This window comes from Aedes albopictus, chromosome 3, assembly GCF_035046485.1.
Source record: "Aedes albopictus strain Foshan chromosome 3, AalbF5, whole genome shotgun sequence".
Lineage (NCBI taxonomy): Eukaryota > Metazoa > Arthropoda > Insecta > Diptera > Culicidae > Aedes > Aedes albopictus.
Genome location: NC_085138.1, coordinates 132,632,755 through 132,645,599, shown reverse-complemented (window position 1 = coordinate 132,645,599; position 12,845 = coordinate 132,632,755). Strand labels below are relative to the sequence as shown.

The 12,845-nt window shown below is 48.4% G+C and overlaps 1 protein-coding gene across 1 annotated transcript in view; it reads left to right on the top strand.

The window, feature by feature from the left end:
• LOC109622374 (B-cell lymphoma/leukemia 11B) overlaps nt 1-12,845 on the top strand; it is an 81,661-nt gene that overhangs the window by 27,205 nt on the left and 41,611 nt on the right. Inside the window, exons 2-4 of the mRNA XM_029878742.2 lie at nt 4,550-4,699; nt 4,828-5,016; nt 5,094-5,459. Of these exons, the coding sequence (XP_029734602.2) occupies nt 4,550-4,699; nt 4,828-5,016; nt 5,094-5,459 (705 nt within the window). The remainder of the gene's footprint in view (nt 1-4,549; nt 4,700-4,827; nt 5,017-5,093; nt 5,460-12,845) is intronic.

The window sequence follows — 12,845 nt, the reverse complement described above, 5'->3', positions numbered from 1 at the left end:
AAATAGGTCACTTCACATTGCATCGCGTAACCGGCAATGTGGTGCACACTGGGATAGATGTGGGGAAAAAGTGGTGAAACAATTAGTGGGATTTTTAGCGACGAATGGTCAAATGACATGTTATATGAGACCAACTCAGAAATGTACTGATTTCCTCTTAAAAGTTCTAACGAATCTGTCAGTTGTCGTCAGTATAGTAGCATTTTGTGTGGTATTAGGTAGAGTAAGGGTACCACTTTCTAAAACAATGAAGCACCGTTTTCTTAATATTTTGATCTTTCTAAAGCACTGAAAATAAGCAAAAATCTGTTAAATATTCGTTGGCTGAAATTTCTACAAATTTACCTTACTATATTAATCTGATAAGCCACATATTGCATATTGCATCGCCAACGTTCTGCAAGCATTAATAATGCCATAAAAATCTAAAAATAGTCGATTCCAACATATTTCAGGATAACTTTTGAAGATCCCATAGTGTCTCTCATTCACGACAGACATTACTGTCAGCAATGAGCTACCGTATTACAACAGCTTCTGGTACTTGTCCCAGGATTCGGTAGATTGATCTCGACCCCCTCCCCCCTAATTTACGACGACTGCGACCAAAGACGACGACACCCCGCTCTTTAATGACTCTCCCGAGTGGATTGGGATGGCGTGTGGTGGTCGGTGGTGCTGGTGGAGAAGACTTTTCTGGCGCTGGCAGTGATTTTTATTTCAATTTTATTTCCGCCACTTTCGCCGTTAGAACTTAGCTGCTGGCTTCTTCCTTTGTGGTATACTGCCCGCATCCTTGGCACCCCTTCTCCCTCCTTTGCAAGAAGATCCCAAACTTTTCAAGAAACATTAATTACACATCTTCCAATAGATATAGTGTTATCCTGTCCCCTCGTACCCCCTAACTTTGCCTTTTTCCTGCCACCAGCTCTGCTCTTGAAGGGAGATAAAATCGAACTTATTTGTCCTTCGGAGAGACCGAGCAAAGGATAAAACTACCCCCGTTCGTTCGTTTCGTTTCGATGGAGGGGGTAAATGAGTTGGGTTCGCCGCTCTGTGGTCCGCTCCGGTCCGGAGTATCTTCGGAACGGGACAGAATTTATTATATTAATTCCGAAAAATGAAAATAGCGCAATTTATAACTCTCGATATAAATAAGTTTTGTGCGAGAAAGTGTTTTCGCACAAACTTTTATTGCCCCCCCCTTCTCTTCCTCCTTTCGTGCTGTCACGTTACTGTGGTATCATCCATTTGACCCCGGAGTCCCCCCCACCCCTTTCCTTTTAGTATAACAAAGCTCGTCTCTATTGTGTCCTGCTGCCAAATGCCCGGAATTTCCCGGTTCCAGTGTCAACCGGAATTCCTTCACTTTCTGACACTAACGGCCAATTGTTATTATTCTTGTAGCTCGTAAAAATAAAAGCTGGAACTTGACTTGCAGGCAGCTTTCAGCGCGCGAAGTCCACCGTGGACACAATCCATCGTAGTCGCGGAAAAGAATTCCGAGCTCGCGCCCATTCCATTTAATTAAACATGGGGGAGGCGCCCACCAGATAAAGCCGACTCCCGACCGGAATTCACTCCCGTTTTATCGGCGTTAGGGTGCGACGAATTTTCTGGGAGTATTTTTGAATCAACACTCAGGATTCTAACGAGAATCCGCACAAGGTTCTAAAGAGAATCCTTTCAGGATTTTGGAGATAATCTCCTCAGGATTCTGAGGAGAATCCTCTCAAGATTCTGAAGAGAATCCTCTCAGGGTTCTGGAGTGAATCCTCTCAGTATTTTGATGACGAATCCTCTCAGGATTCTGACGAGAATCCTCTCAGGATTCTGTGGAGAATCCTATCAGGATTCCGTGGAGAATCCTCTCAGGACTCTGTGGAGAATCCTATCAGGATTCTGTGGAGAATCCTCTCAGGATTCTGTGGAAAATCCTCTCAGGATTCTGTGGAAAATCCTCTCAGGATTCTGCGGAGAATCATCTCAGGATTCTGTGGAGAATCTTCTCAGGATTCTGTGGAGAATCTTCTCAGGATTCTGTGGAGAACCCTCTCAGGGTTCTGTGGAGAATCCTCTCAGGATTCTGCGGAGAATCCTCTCAGGATTCTGTGGAGAATCCTCTAAGGATTCTGTGGAGAATCCTCTAAGGATTCTGTGGAGAATCCTCTCAGGATTCTGTGGAGAATCCTCTCAGGATTCTGTGGAGAACCCTCTCAGGATTCTGTGGAGAATCCTTTCCGGATCCTGTGGAGAATCCTCTCCGGATTCTGTGGAGAATCCTTTCCGGATTATGTGGAGAATCCTCTCCGGATTCTGTGGAGAATCCTCTCCGGATTCTGTGGAGATTCCTCTCCGGATTCTGTGGAGAATCCTCTCCGGATTCTGTGGAGAATCCTCTCCGGATTCTGTGGAGAATCCTCTCCGGATTCTGTGGAGAATCCTCTCCGGATTCTGTGGAGAATCCTCTCCGGATTCTGTGGAGAATCCTCTCCGGATTCTGTGGAGAATCCTCTCCGGATTCTGTGGAGAATCCTCTCCGGATTCTGTGGAGAATCCTCTCCGGATTCTGTGTAGATTCCTCTCCGGATTCTGTGGAGAATCCTCTCCGGATTCTGTGGAGAAACCTCTCCGGATTCTGTGGAGAATCCTCTCCGGATTCTGTGGAGAATCCTCTCCGGATTCTGTGGAGAATCCTCTCCGGATTCTGTGGAGAATCCTCTGCGGATTCTGTGGAGAATCCTCTCCGGATTCTGTAGAGAATCCTCTCCGGATTCTGTGAAGAATCCTTTCCGGATTCTGTGGAGAATCCTCTCCGGATTCTGTAGAGAATCCTCTCCGTATTCTGTGGAGAATCCTCTCCGGATTCTGTGGAGAATCCTCTCCGTATTCTGTGGAGAATCCTCTCCGGATTTTGTGGAGAATCCTCTCCGGATTCTGTGGAGAATCCTCTCCGGATTCTGTGGAGAATCCTCTCCGGATTCTGTGGAGAATCCTCTCCGGATTCTGTGGAGAATCCTCTCCGGATTCTGTGGAGAATCCTCTCCGGATTCTGTGGAGAATCCTCTCCGGATTCTGTGGAGAATCTTCTCCGGATTCTGTGGAGAATCCTCTCCGGATTCTGTGGAGATTCCTCTCCGGATTCTGTGGAGAATCCTCTCCGGATTCTGTGGAGAATCCTCTCCGGATTCTGTGGAGAATCCTCTCCGGATTCTGTGGAGAATCCTCTCCGGATTCTGTGGAGAATCCTCTCCGGATTCTGTGGAGAATCCTCTCCGGATTCTGTGGAGAATCCTCTCCGGATTCTGTGGAGAATCCTCTCCGGATTCTGTGGAGAATCCTCTCCGGATTCTGTGGAGAATCCTCTCCGGATTCTGTGGAGAATCCTCTCCGGATTCTGTGGAGAATCCTCTCCGGATTCTGTGGAGAATCCTCTCCGGATTCTGTGGAGAATCCTCTCCGGATTCTGTGGAGAATCCTCTCCGGATTCTGTGGAGAATCCTCTCCGGATTCTGTGGAGAATCCTCTCCGGATTCTGTGGAGAATCCTCTCCGGATTCTGTGGAGAATCCTCTCCGGATTCTGTGGAGAATCCTCTCCGGATTCTGTGGAGAATCCTCTCCGGATTCTGTGGAGAATCCTCTCAGGATTCTGTGGAGAATCCTCTCCGGATTCTGTGGAGAATCCTCTCAGGATTCTGTGGAGAATCCTCTCAGGATTCTGTGGAGAATCCTCTCAGGATTCTGTGGAGAATCCTCTCAGGATTCTGTCAAGAATCCTCTCAGAATTCTGTCGAGAATCCTCTCATGATTCTGTCGAGAATACTCTCAGGATTCTGTGGAAAATCCTCTCAGGATTCTGTGGAGAATCCTCTCAGTATTTGGTGGAGAATCCTCTCAGAATTCTGTGAAGAATCCTCTCAGAATTCTGCGGAGAATTTTCTCAGGATTTGTTGGAGAATCCAGAGAGGATTTTGTGGAGTATCCTCTCGGGATTCTTTGGAGATTTCTCTCAGGATTCTGTGGAGAGTCCTCTCAGGATTCAGTGGAGAATTTTTTCAGCAGGATTCTGTGGAGAATTCTCTCAGGATTCTGTGCAGAATGGAGAATGCTCTAAGGATTCTGTGCAGAATCCTTTCAGGATTCTGTGGAGAATCCTCTCAGGATCTGTGGGTATTTCTCTAAGGGTTCTGTGGAGAGAATTTCCTTTGAAGTCTGTGGACAGTTCAATTAGAATTCTGTGGATAATCCTTATAGAATTTGTATTGTGAGATCCTGTTCAATATAATTTGCCGGGCATTTTCTTTTTTGTTTTAGAAATCTTTTCAAAAGTATACCCCACCCTAACCGCCATTCATCTGGCGGCCGTCCCAGCCGCCATCATTCGCATCGTTTTCCGAAGACTTTGTTGTAGGGTACATACCGTCCATCCAACCAACCAACTCAGTGTAGCAGTGTTGAAACCAGTGGCAGAAATCTAATTAAATTCATTAAATTAGCTGTGATGAGATAATAATTTTTAATTCTTGTACCCTTCTTTTCCCTTTTCAGATTCAGACACCGGAGAATCTGAAGGCACTCAAGATATCCTAACATGCGGGTCCTGTCAGAAAACGTTCGCTCTCTCCGACATTGTGCGATTCATCCAGCACAAAGTGCTCCAGTGCAACAAGGAAAATTACGGCCAGTGCTACTCGCAAGGTATGTGTGTCCGTGTCGCGTGTACGCGGTGGAATGTCACCATGTGCTTCCTTCGTCGCGAGTTGGAGTTCCTTCCCTGTTTAACATTTCCACATTTTTTTTATTCTTATTAATTTCTCCCTTCACAGCCACGGCCGGTGACAGGGACTCAGATGACGGGCGACCCCTCACGTTGGCCAACTCGCGACGGCCCTCGATCTCAGCTCCGATCTCGGCGCGGAAACCCAGCGGGTCCCGGGTGCACACGCCACCGCCCACTAGTCCGGCCGAGCTGCTGCGTGACGGTGCCTCCAGTACGCCCAAGCGGCTCAACGAAGGTGAGGATCTAGATTAGGATCCTTTCAAGATTTGGCACCATTTAACGCTAAATTCCCGTTGTTTTCTCCCCTGCCAGAATCCGAGAACGCCTCCACCTCCCGCTGCCCGTCCAGAACAAGCCCACTGGGCAGCAGTTCCAGCAGTAGCGCCACCGCCACCGCCGCCGTCGAGGACACCGAAGGCCAGCAAAGTAATAATCCGCTGCTGGCCGCCACCGTAACCGATCCTTCGTTGGCAGGTGCAACGGCGTCCACATCCTCAATCGAAATCAAACAGGAACAGCCCGATCCGGATCGGGAGGGAGACTGCGGTGACGGAAGCTTACCGGCGGCGACGTCGTCGGATGAACCCGCACCGAAAAAACCCCGTACCACCTCCACCGCTACCACCACGGAACTGGCAGACGCCGAATCCAACACCACCAGCAACAGCAACAACGGCGGTAAGTGCAGCCACTCATTCATTCATTTAAATTGCAATCTTCCCCCTTCCCTCGGCCACTTCTCGGCACATTCTTCCGACAACCTTTCGTTTTGTTGTTGGATGATGTCCAGCTGAAACGATTAAACCCAGTGTGTTTACATGTTTTGACCGGTGCTGGTTCTGGCCCGGCTTCCCCCGAGGAACGAACAGAACATGTGCGAAATTGAAAGGGTTGAGTGAATGGATTTTTTTGTGTTGCGAAACATCACCTAAGAGGAGAGCGGCGATGTCCACTCGGACGACGACGTCAATTGTGCGAGATTAACTGCTGGGTTAGAATGGATAAAAATATCAATTACTGCTAATTAATTATTCATGTGATGTGGGCTGCTTCCGTAGTCTGTGTCCAGTAGCACCGCCTGGATGATGTCCATCAACATCGGTACGCCCGACCTACATTTGAGCATGCAACTGGGCGAACAGCTATTGATGCCAAGCTGGACATTCATGCAGTGCAGTGGTGGTCGAAAAAGGTGGTTCAGATCCTAACCGCTTTGCTAAATTGTAAAGATTTGGATAAGATGTCGAAATGGACACGACATGGATGGACGTGGAGTGTAGCTCTTAGCTACTCTACTGCGTCTCACTATCCACGAGACTTCCTGCAGTGAACTGAATTGTATACTCGCACAGAGACCACTTCCTCAGAATCATTGTCCACCACTGTTCAATCTCTCCCAACACATCTCACCACCAGAGAATCCGACGAAAAATTGTAATGAATAGATTAAATCCATAACACTCATTGTATTGTCCTACTGCGTAAGAGCCTTTCAATTCCCGCCGGCCGGTGACTTAATGCTCTTGCGCCTGAATACTTTCCGTTCCGATCCAAACTGCCCTGCTGCTAGCTGTCCGTCGTATACGTTTAACCCCTTCCATTCACAGATGTCCATCAAATCAAACTCGGCGCTGCAGTTGCATTCAGCGGGCTTTGTCCCGCAGTGTTTTCCCTCATCCCACTCTCCCGCTGTCCCTTGACGGACAAACAACTTGGAATTTTGTACGGCTCTCCCCCATTGCGTAAATTGGTGTTAATACCCTCTTCATCCGTAGTGGAACGGGCAGGCAGGAGAGAAAGAAAAAAAAAACCGCCAGAGTTTACAAATAATATTCGGCGATTTGGAAAATCCACCGTGTCCTCCCGGTCAGGAGGGTCCATTGTGTCGTGTGTGATGATGATGACGGTGATGATGACTGTGACGACGACTGGACTATTGAGATCGACGACAACGACGACGACGACGAATTCGGAAGGGGGATAGGAAACCAACGATTATGACGATGTCTTCCCGTTGCGATGTCGTCCGGCCCGAAAAATGCCAACCCGGGCACCTTTTGTTGCGGGCATACACTGGCTTTTTAGTTCTCTCTGTGGCATCGGTATAGGCAAACGGACAACGGATGCTGGTTTTTAAATACGCTGGTAAATACGCTCAATGTTTACTATCTGCACCGAAAACAAACTTCCAGCAATAATTGTTCCAAATCTAACCGCACAAACAGTCACTGTTTACTTTTGCAGCCGAAAAACATTTTTTTTGAGGAATAACCCTCGCAAGACTCTGTTAAGAATCCTCTCAGGATTCTGTTAAGAGTCATCTCACTATTCTTGGAAGACTCCTCTCAGGATTCTGGGAAGAATCCTCTCTGGATTCTGGAATGAATCCTCTTCGGATTCTTGGAAGAATCCTCTCAGGATTCTGGGAAAAATCCTCTCAGGATTCTGGGAAAAATCCTCTCAGGATTCTGGGAAAAATCCTCTCTGGATTCTGGGAATAATCCTCTCCGGATTCTGGGGTGAATCCTCTCCGGATTCTGGGGAGAATCCTCTCCGGATTCTGGGAAGAATCCTCTCCGGATTCTGGGAAGAATCCTCTCCGGATTCTGGGAAGAATCCTCTCCGGATTCTGGGAAGAATCCTTTCCGGATTCTGGGAAGAATCCTCTCTGGATTCTGGGAAGAATCCTTCCCGGATTCTGGGAAGAATCCTTCCCGGATTCTGGGAAGAATCCTTCCCGGATTCTGGGAAGAATCCTTCCCGGATTCTGGGAAGAATCCTCTCCGGATTCTGGGAAGAATCCTCTCCGGATTCTGGGAAGAATCCTCTCCGGATTCTGGGAAGAATCCTCTCCGGATTCTGGGAAGCATCCTCTCCGGATTCTGGGAAGAATCCTCTCCGGATTCTGGGAAGAATCCTCTCCGGATTCTGGGAAGAATCCTCTCCGGATTCTGGGAAGAATCCTCTCCGGATTCTGGGAAGAATCCTCTCCGGATTCTGGGAAGAATCCTCTCCGGATTCTGGGAAGAATCCTCTCCGGATTCTGGGAAGAATCTTCTCCGGATTCTGGGAAGAATCCTCTCCGGATTCTAAGAAGAATCCTCTCAGGATTCTGGGAAGAATCCTCTCAGGATTCTGGGAAGAATCCTCTCAGGATTCTGGGAATAATCCTCTCAGGATTCTGGGAAGATTCCTCTCAGGATTCTGGGAAGATTCCTCTCAGGATTCTGGGAAGAATCCCCTCTGGATTCTGGAATGAATCCTCTCCGGATTCTGGGAAGAATCCTCTCCGGATTCTGGGAAGAATCCTCTCCGGATTCTGGGAAGAATCCTCTCCGGATTCTGGGAAGAATCTTCTCCGGATTCTGGGAAGAATCCTCTCCGGATTCTAAGAAGAATCCTCTCAGGATTCTGGGAAAAATCCTCTCAGGATTCTGGGAAAAATCCTCTCAGGATTCTGGGAAAAATCCTCTCTGGATTCTGGGAATAATCCTCTCCGGATTCTGGGGAGAATCCTCTCCGGATTCTGGGGAGAATCCTCTCCGGATTCTGGGAAGAATCCTCTCCGGATTCTGGGAAGAATCCTCTCCGGATTCTGGGAAGAATCCTCTCCGGATTCTGGGAAGAATCCTCTCCGGATTCTGGGAAGAATCCTCTCCGGATTCTGGGAAGAATCCTCTCTGGATTCTGGGAAGAATCCTTCCTGGATTCTGGGAAGAATCCTTCCCGGATTCTGGGAAGAATCCTTCCCGGATTCTGGGAAGAATCCTTCCCGGATTCTGGGAAGAATCCTTCCCGGATTCTGGGAAGAATCCTTCCCGGATTCTGGGAAGAATCCTCTCCGGATTCTGGGAAGAATCCTCTCCGGATTCTGGGAAGAATCCTCTCCGGATTCTGGGAAGAATCCTCTCCGGATTCTGGGAAGAATCCTCTCCGGATTCTGGGAAGAATCCTCTCCGGATTCTGGGAAGAATCCTCTCCGGATTCTGGGAAGCATCCTCTCCGGATTCTGGGAAGAATCCTCTCCGGATTCTGGGAAGAATCCTCTCCGGATTCTGGGAAGAATCCTCTCCGGATTCTGGGAAGAATCCTCTCCGGATTCTGGGAAGAATCCTCTCCGGATTCTGGGAAGAATCCTCTCCGGATTCTGGGAAGAATCCTCTCCGGATTCTGGGAAGAATCTTCTCCGGATTCTGGGAAGAATCCTCTCCGGATTCTAAGAAGAATCCTCTCAGGATTCTGGGAAGAATCCTCTCAGGATTCTGGGAAGAATCCTCTCAGGATTCTGGGAAGAATCCTCTCAGGATTCTGGGAATAATCCTCTCAGGATTCTGGGAAGATTCCTCTCAGGATTCTGGGAAGATTCCTCTCAGGATTCTGGGAAGAATCCCCTCTGGATTCTGGAATGAATCCTCTCCGGATTCTGGGAAGATTCCTCTCAGGATTCTGGGAAGAATCCTCTCCGGATTCTGGGAAGAATCCTCTCCGGATTCTAAGAAGAATCCTCTCAGGATTCTGGGAAGCATCCTCTCAGGATTCTGGGAAGAATCCTCTCAGGATTCTGGGAATAATCCTCTCAGGATTCTGGGAAGATTCCTCTCAGGATTCTGGGAAGATTCCTCTCAGGATTCTGGGAAGAATCCCCTCTGGATTCTGGAATGAATCCTCTCCGGATTCTGGGAAGAATCCTCTCCGGATTCTGGGAAGAATCCTCTCCGGATTCTGGGAAGAATCCTCTCCGGATTCTGGGAAGAATCCTCTCCGGATTCTGGGAAGAATCCTCTCCGGATTCTGGGAAGAATCTTCTCCGGATTCTGGGAAGAATCCTCTCCGGATTCTAAGAAGAATCCTCTCAGGATTCTGGGAAAAATCCTCTCAGGATTCTGGGAAAAATCCTCTCAGGATTCTGGGAAAAATCCTCTCTGGATTCTGGGAATAATCCTCTCCGGATTCTGGGGAGAATCCTCTCCGGATTCTGGGGAGAATCCTCTCCGGATTCTGGGGAGAATCCTCTCCGGATTCTGGGAAGAATCCTCTCCGGATTCTGGGAAGAATCCTCTCCGGATTCTGGGAAGAATCCTCTCCGGATTCTGGGAAGAATCCTCTCCGGATTCTGGGAAGAATCCTCTCCGGATTCTGGGAAGAATCCTCTCCGGATTCTGGGAAGAATCCTTTCCGGATTCTGGGAAGAATCCTTTCCGGATTCTGGGAAGAATCCTCTCTGGATTTTGGGAAGAATACTTCCCGGATTCTGGGAAGAATCCTTCCCGGATTCTGGGAAGAATCCTTCCCGGATTCTGGGAAGAATCCTCTCCGGATTCTGGGAAGAATCCTCTCCGGATTCTGGGAAGCATCCTCTCCGGATTCTGGGAAGAATCCTCTCCGGATTCTGGGAAGAATCCTCTCCGGATTCTGGGATGAATCCTCTCCGGATTCTGGGAAGAATCCTCTCCGGATTCTGGGAAGAATCCTCTCCGGATTCTGGGAAGAATCCTCTCCGGATTCTGGGAAGAATCCTCTCCGGATTCTGGGAAGAATCCTCTCCGGATTCTGGGAAGAATCCTTTCCGGATTCTGGGAAGAATCCTCTCCGGATTCTGGGAAGAATCCTCTCCGGATTCTGGGAAGAATCTTCTCCGGATTCTGGGAAGAATCCTCTCCGGATTCTAAGAAGAATCCTCTCAGGATTCTGGGAAGAATCCTCTCAGGATTCTGGGAAGAATCCTCTCAGGATTCTGGGAATAATCCTCTCAGGATTCTGGGAAGATTCCTCTCAGGATTCTGGGAAGATTCCTCTCAGGATTCTGGGAAGAATCCCCTCTGGATTCTGGAATGAATCCTCTCCGGATTCTGGGAAGAATCCTCTCCGGATTCTGGGAAGAACCCTCTCAGGATTCTGGGAAGAATCCTCTCTGGATTCTGGAATGAATCCTCTCCGGATTCTGGGAAGAATCCTCTCCGGATTCTGGGAAGAATCCTCTCCGGATTCTGGGAAGAATCCTCTCCGGATTCTGGGAAGAATCCTCTCCGGATTCTGGGAAGAATCCTCTCCGGATTCTGGGAAGAATCCTCTCCGGATTCTGGGAAGAATCCTCTCCGGATTCTGGGAAGAATCCTCTCCGGATTCTGGGAAGAATCCTCTCCGGATTCTGGGAAGAATCCTTCCCGGATTCTGGGAAGAATCCTTCCCGGATTCTGGGAAGAATCCTTCCCGGATTCTGGGAAAAATCCTCTCATGATTCTGGGAAGAATCCTCTCAGAACTCTTGGAAAAATCCTCTCAGGATTCTGGGAAGAATCCTCTTGGAAGAATCCTCTCAGGATTCTGGGAAGAATCCTCTCCGGATTCTGGGAAGAATCCTCTCCGGATTCTGGGAAGAATCCTCTCCGGATTCTGGGAAGAATCCTCTCCGGATTCTGGGAAGAATCCTCTCCGGATTCTGGGAAGAATCCTCTCCGGATTCTGGGAAGAATCCTCTCCGGATTCTGGGAAGAATCCTCTCGGGATTCTGGAATGAATCCTCTCCGGATTCTGGGAAAAATCCTCTCTGGATTCTGGGAATAATCCTCTCAGGATTCTGGGAAGATTCCTCTCAGGATTCTGGGAAGAATCCTCTCTGCATTCTGGAATGAATCCTCTCCGGATTCTGGGAAGAATCCTCTCCGGATTCTGGGAAGAATCCTCTCCGGATTCTGGGAAGAATCCTCTCCGGATTCTGGGAAGAATCCTCTCCGGATTCTGGGAAGAATCCTCTCCGGATTCTGGGAAGAATCCTCTCTGGATTCTGGAATGAATCCTCTCCGGATTCTGGGAAGAATCCTCTCCGGATTCTGGGAAGAATCCTCTCCGGATTCTGGGAAGAATCCTCTCCGGATTCTGGGAAGAATCCTCTCCGGATTCTGGGAAGAATCCTCTCCGGATTCTGAGAAGAATCCTTCCCGGATTCTGGGAAGAATCCTTCTCGGATTCTGGGAAGAATCCTCTCATGATTCTGGGAAGAATCCTCTCAGAATTCTTGGAAGAATCCTCTCAGGATTCTGGGAAAAATCCTCTTGGAAGAATCCTCTCAGGATTCTGGAAAGAATCCTCTCAGGATTCTGGAAAGGATCCTCCCAGGATTCTGGAAAGGATCCTCCCAGGATTCTGGAAAGGATCCTCCCAGGATTCTGGAAAGAATCCTCCCAGGATTCTGGAAAGAATCCTCCCAGGATTCTGGAAAGAATCCTCCCAGGATTCTGGAAAGAATCCTCTCAGGATTCTGGAAAGAATCCTCTCAGGATTCTGGAAAGAATCCTCTCAGTATTCTGGAAAGAATCCTCTCAGTATTCTGGAAAGAATCCTCTCAGGATTCTGGAAAGAATCCTCTCAGGATTCTGGAAAGAATCCTCTCAGGATTCTGGAAAGAATCCTCTCAGGATTCTGAAAAGAATCCTCTCAGGATTCTGGAAAGAATCCTCTCAGGATTCTGGAAAGAATCCTCTCAGGATTCTGGAAAGAATCCTCTCAGGATTCTGGAAAGAATCCTCTCAGGATTCTGTCGAGAATCCTCTCAGGATTCTGTCGAGAATCCTCTCAGGATTCTGTCGAGAATCCTCTCAGGATTCTGTCGAGAATCCTCTCAGGATTCTGACGAGAATAATCCTCTCAGGATTCTGACGAGAATCCTCTCAGGATTCTGACGAGAATCCTCTCAGGATTCTGACGAGAATCCTCTCAGGATTCTGACGAGAAACCTCTCAGGATTCTGACGAGAATCCTCTCAGGATTCTGACGAGAATCCTCTCAGGATTCTGACGAGAATCCTCTCAGGATTCTGACGAGAATCCTCTCTGGATTCTGACGAGAATCCTCTTTAGATTCTGACGAGAATCCTCTCAGGATTCTGTCGAGAATCCTCTCAGGATTCTGTCGAGAATCCTCTCAGGATTCTGTCGAGAATCCTCTCAGGATTCTGTCGAGAATCCTCTCAGGATTCTGTCGAGAATCCTCTCAGGATTCTGTCGAGAATCCTCTCAGGAATCTGTCGAGAATCCTCTCAGGATCCTCTCTGGATTCTCAGCAGAAT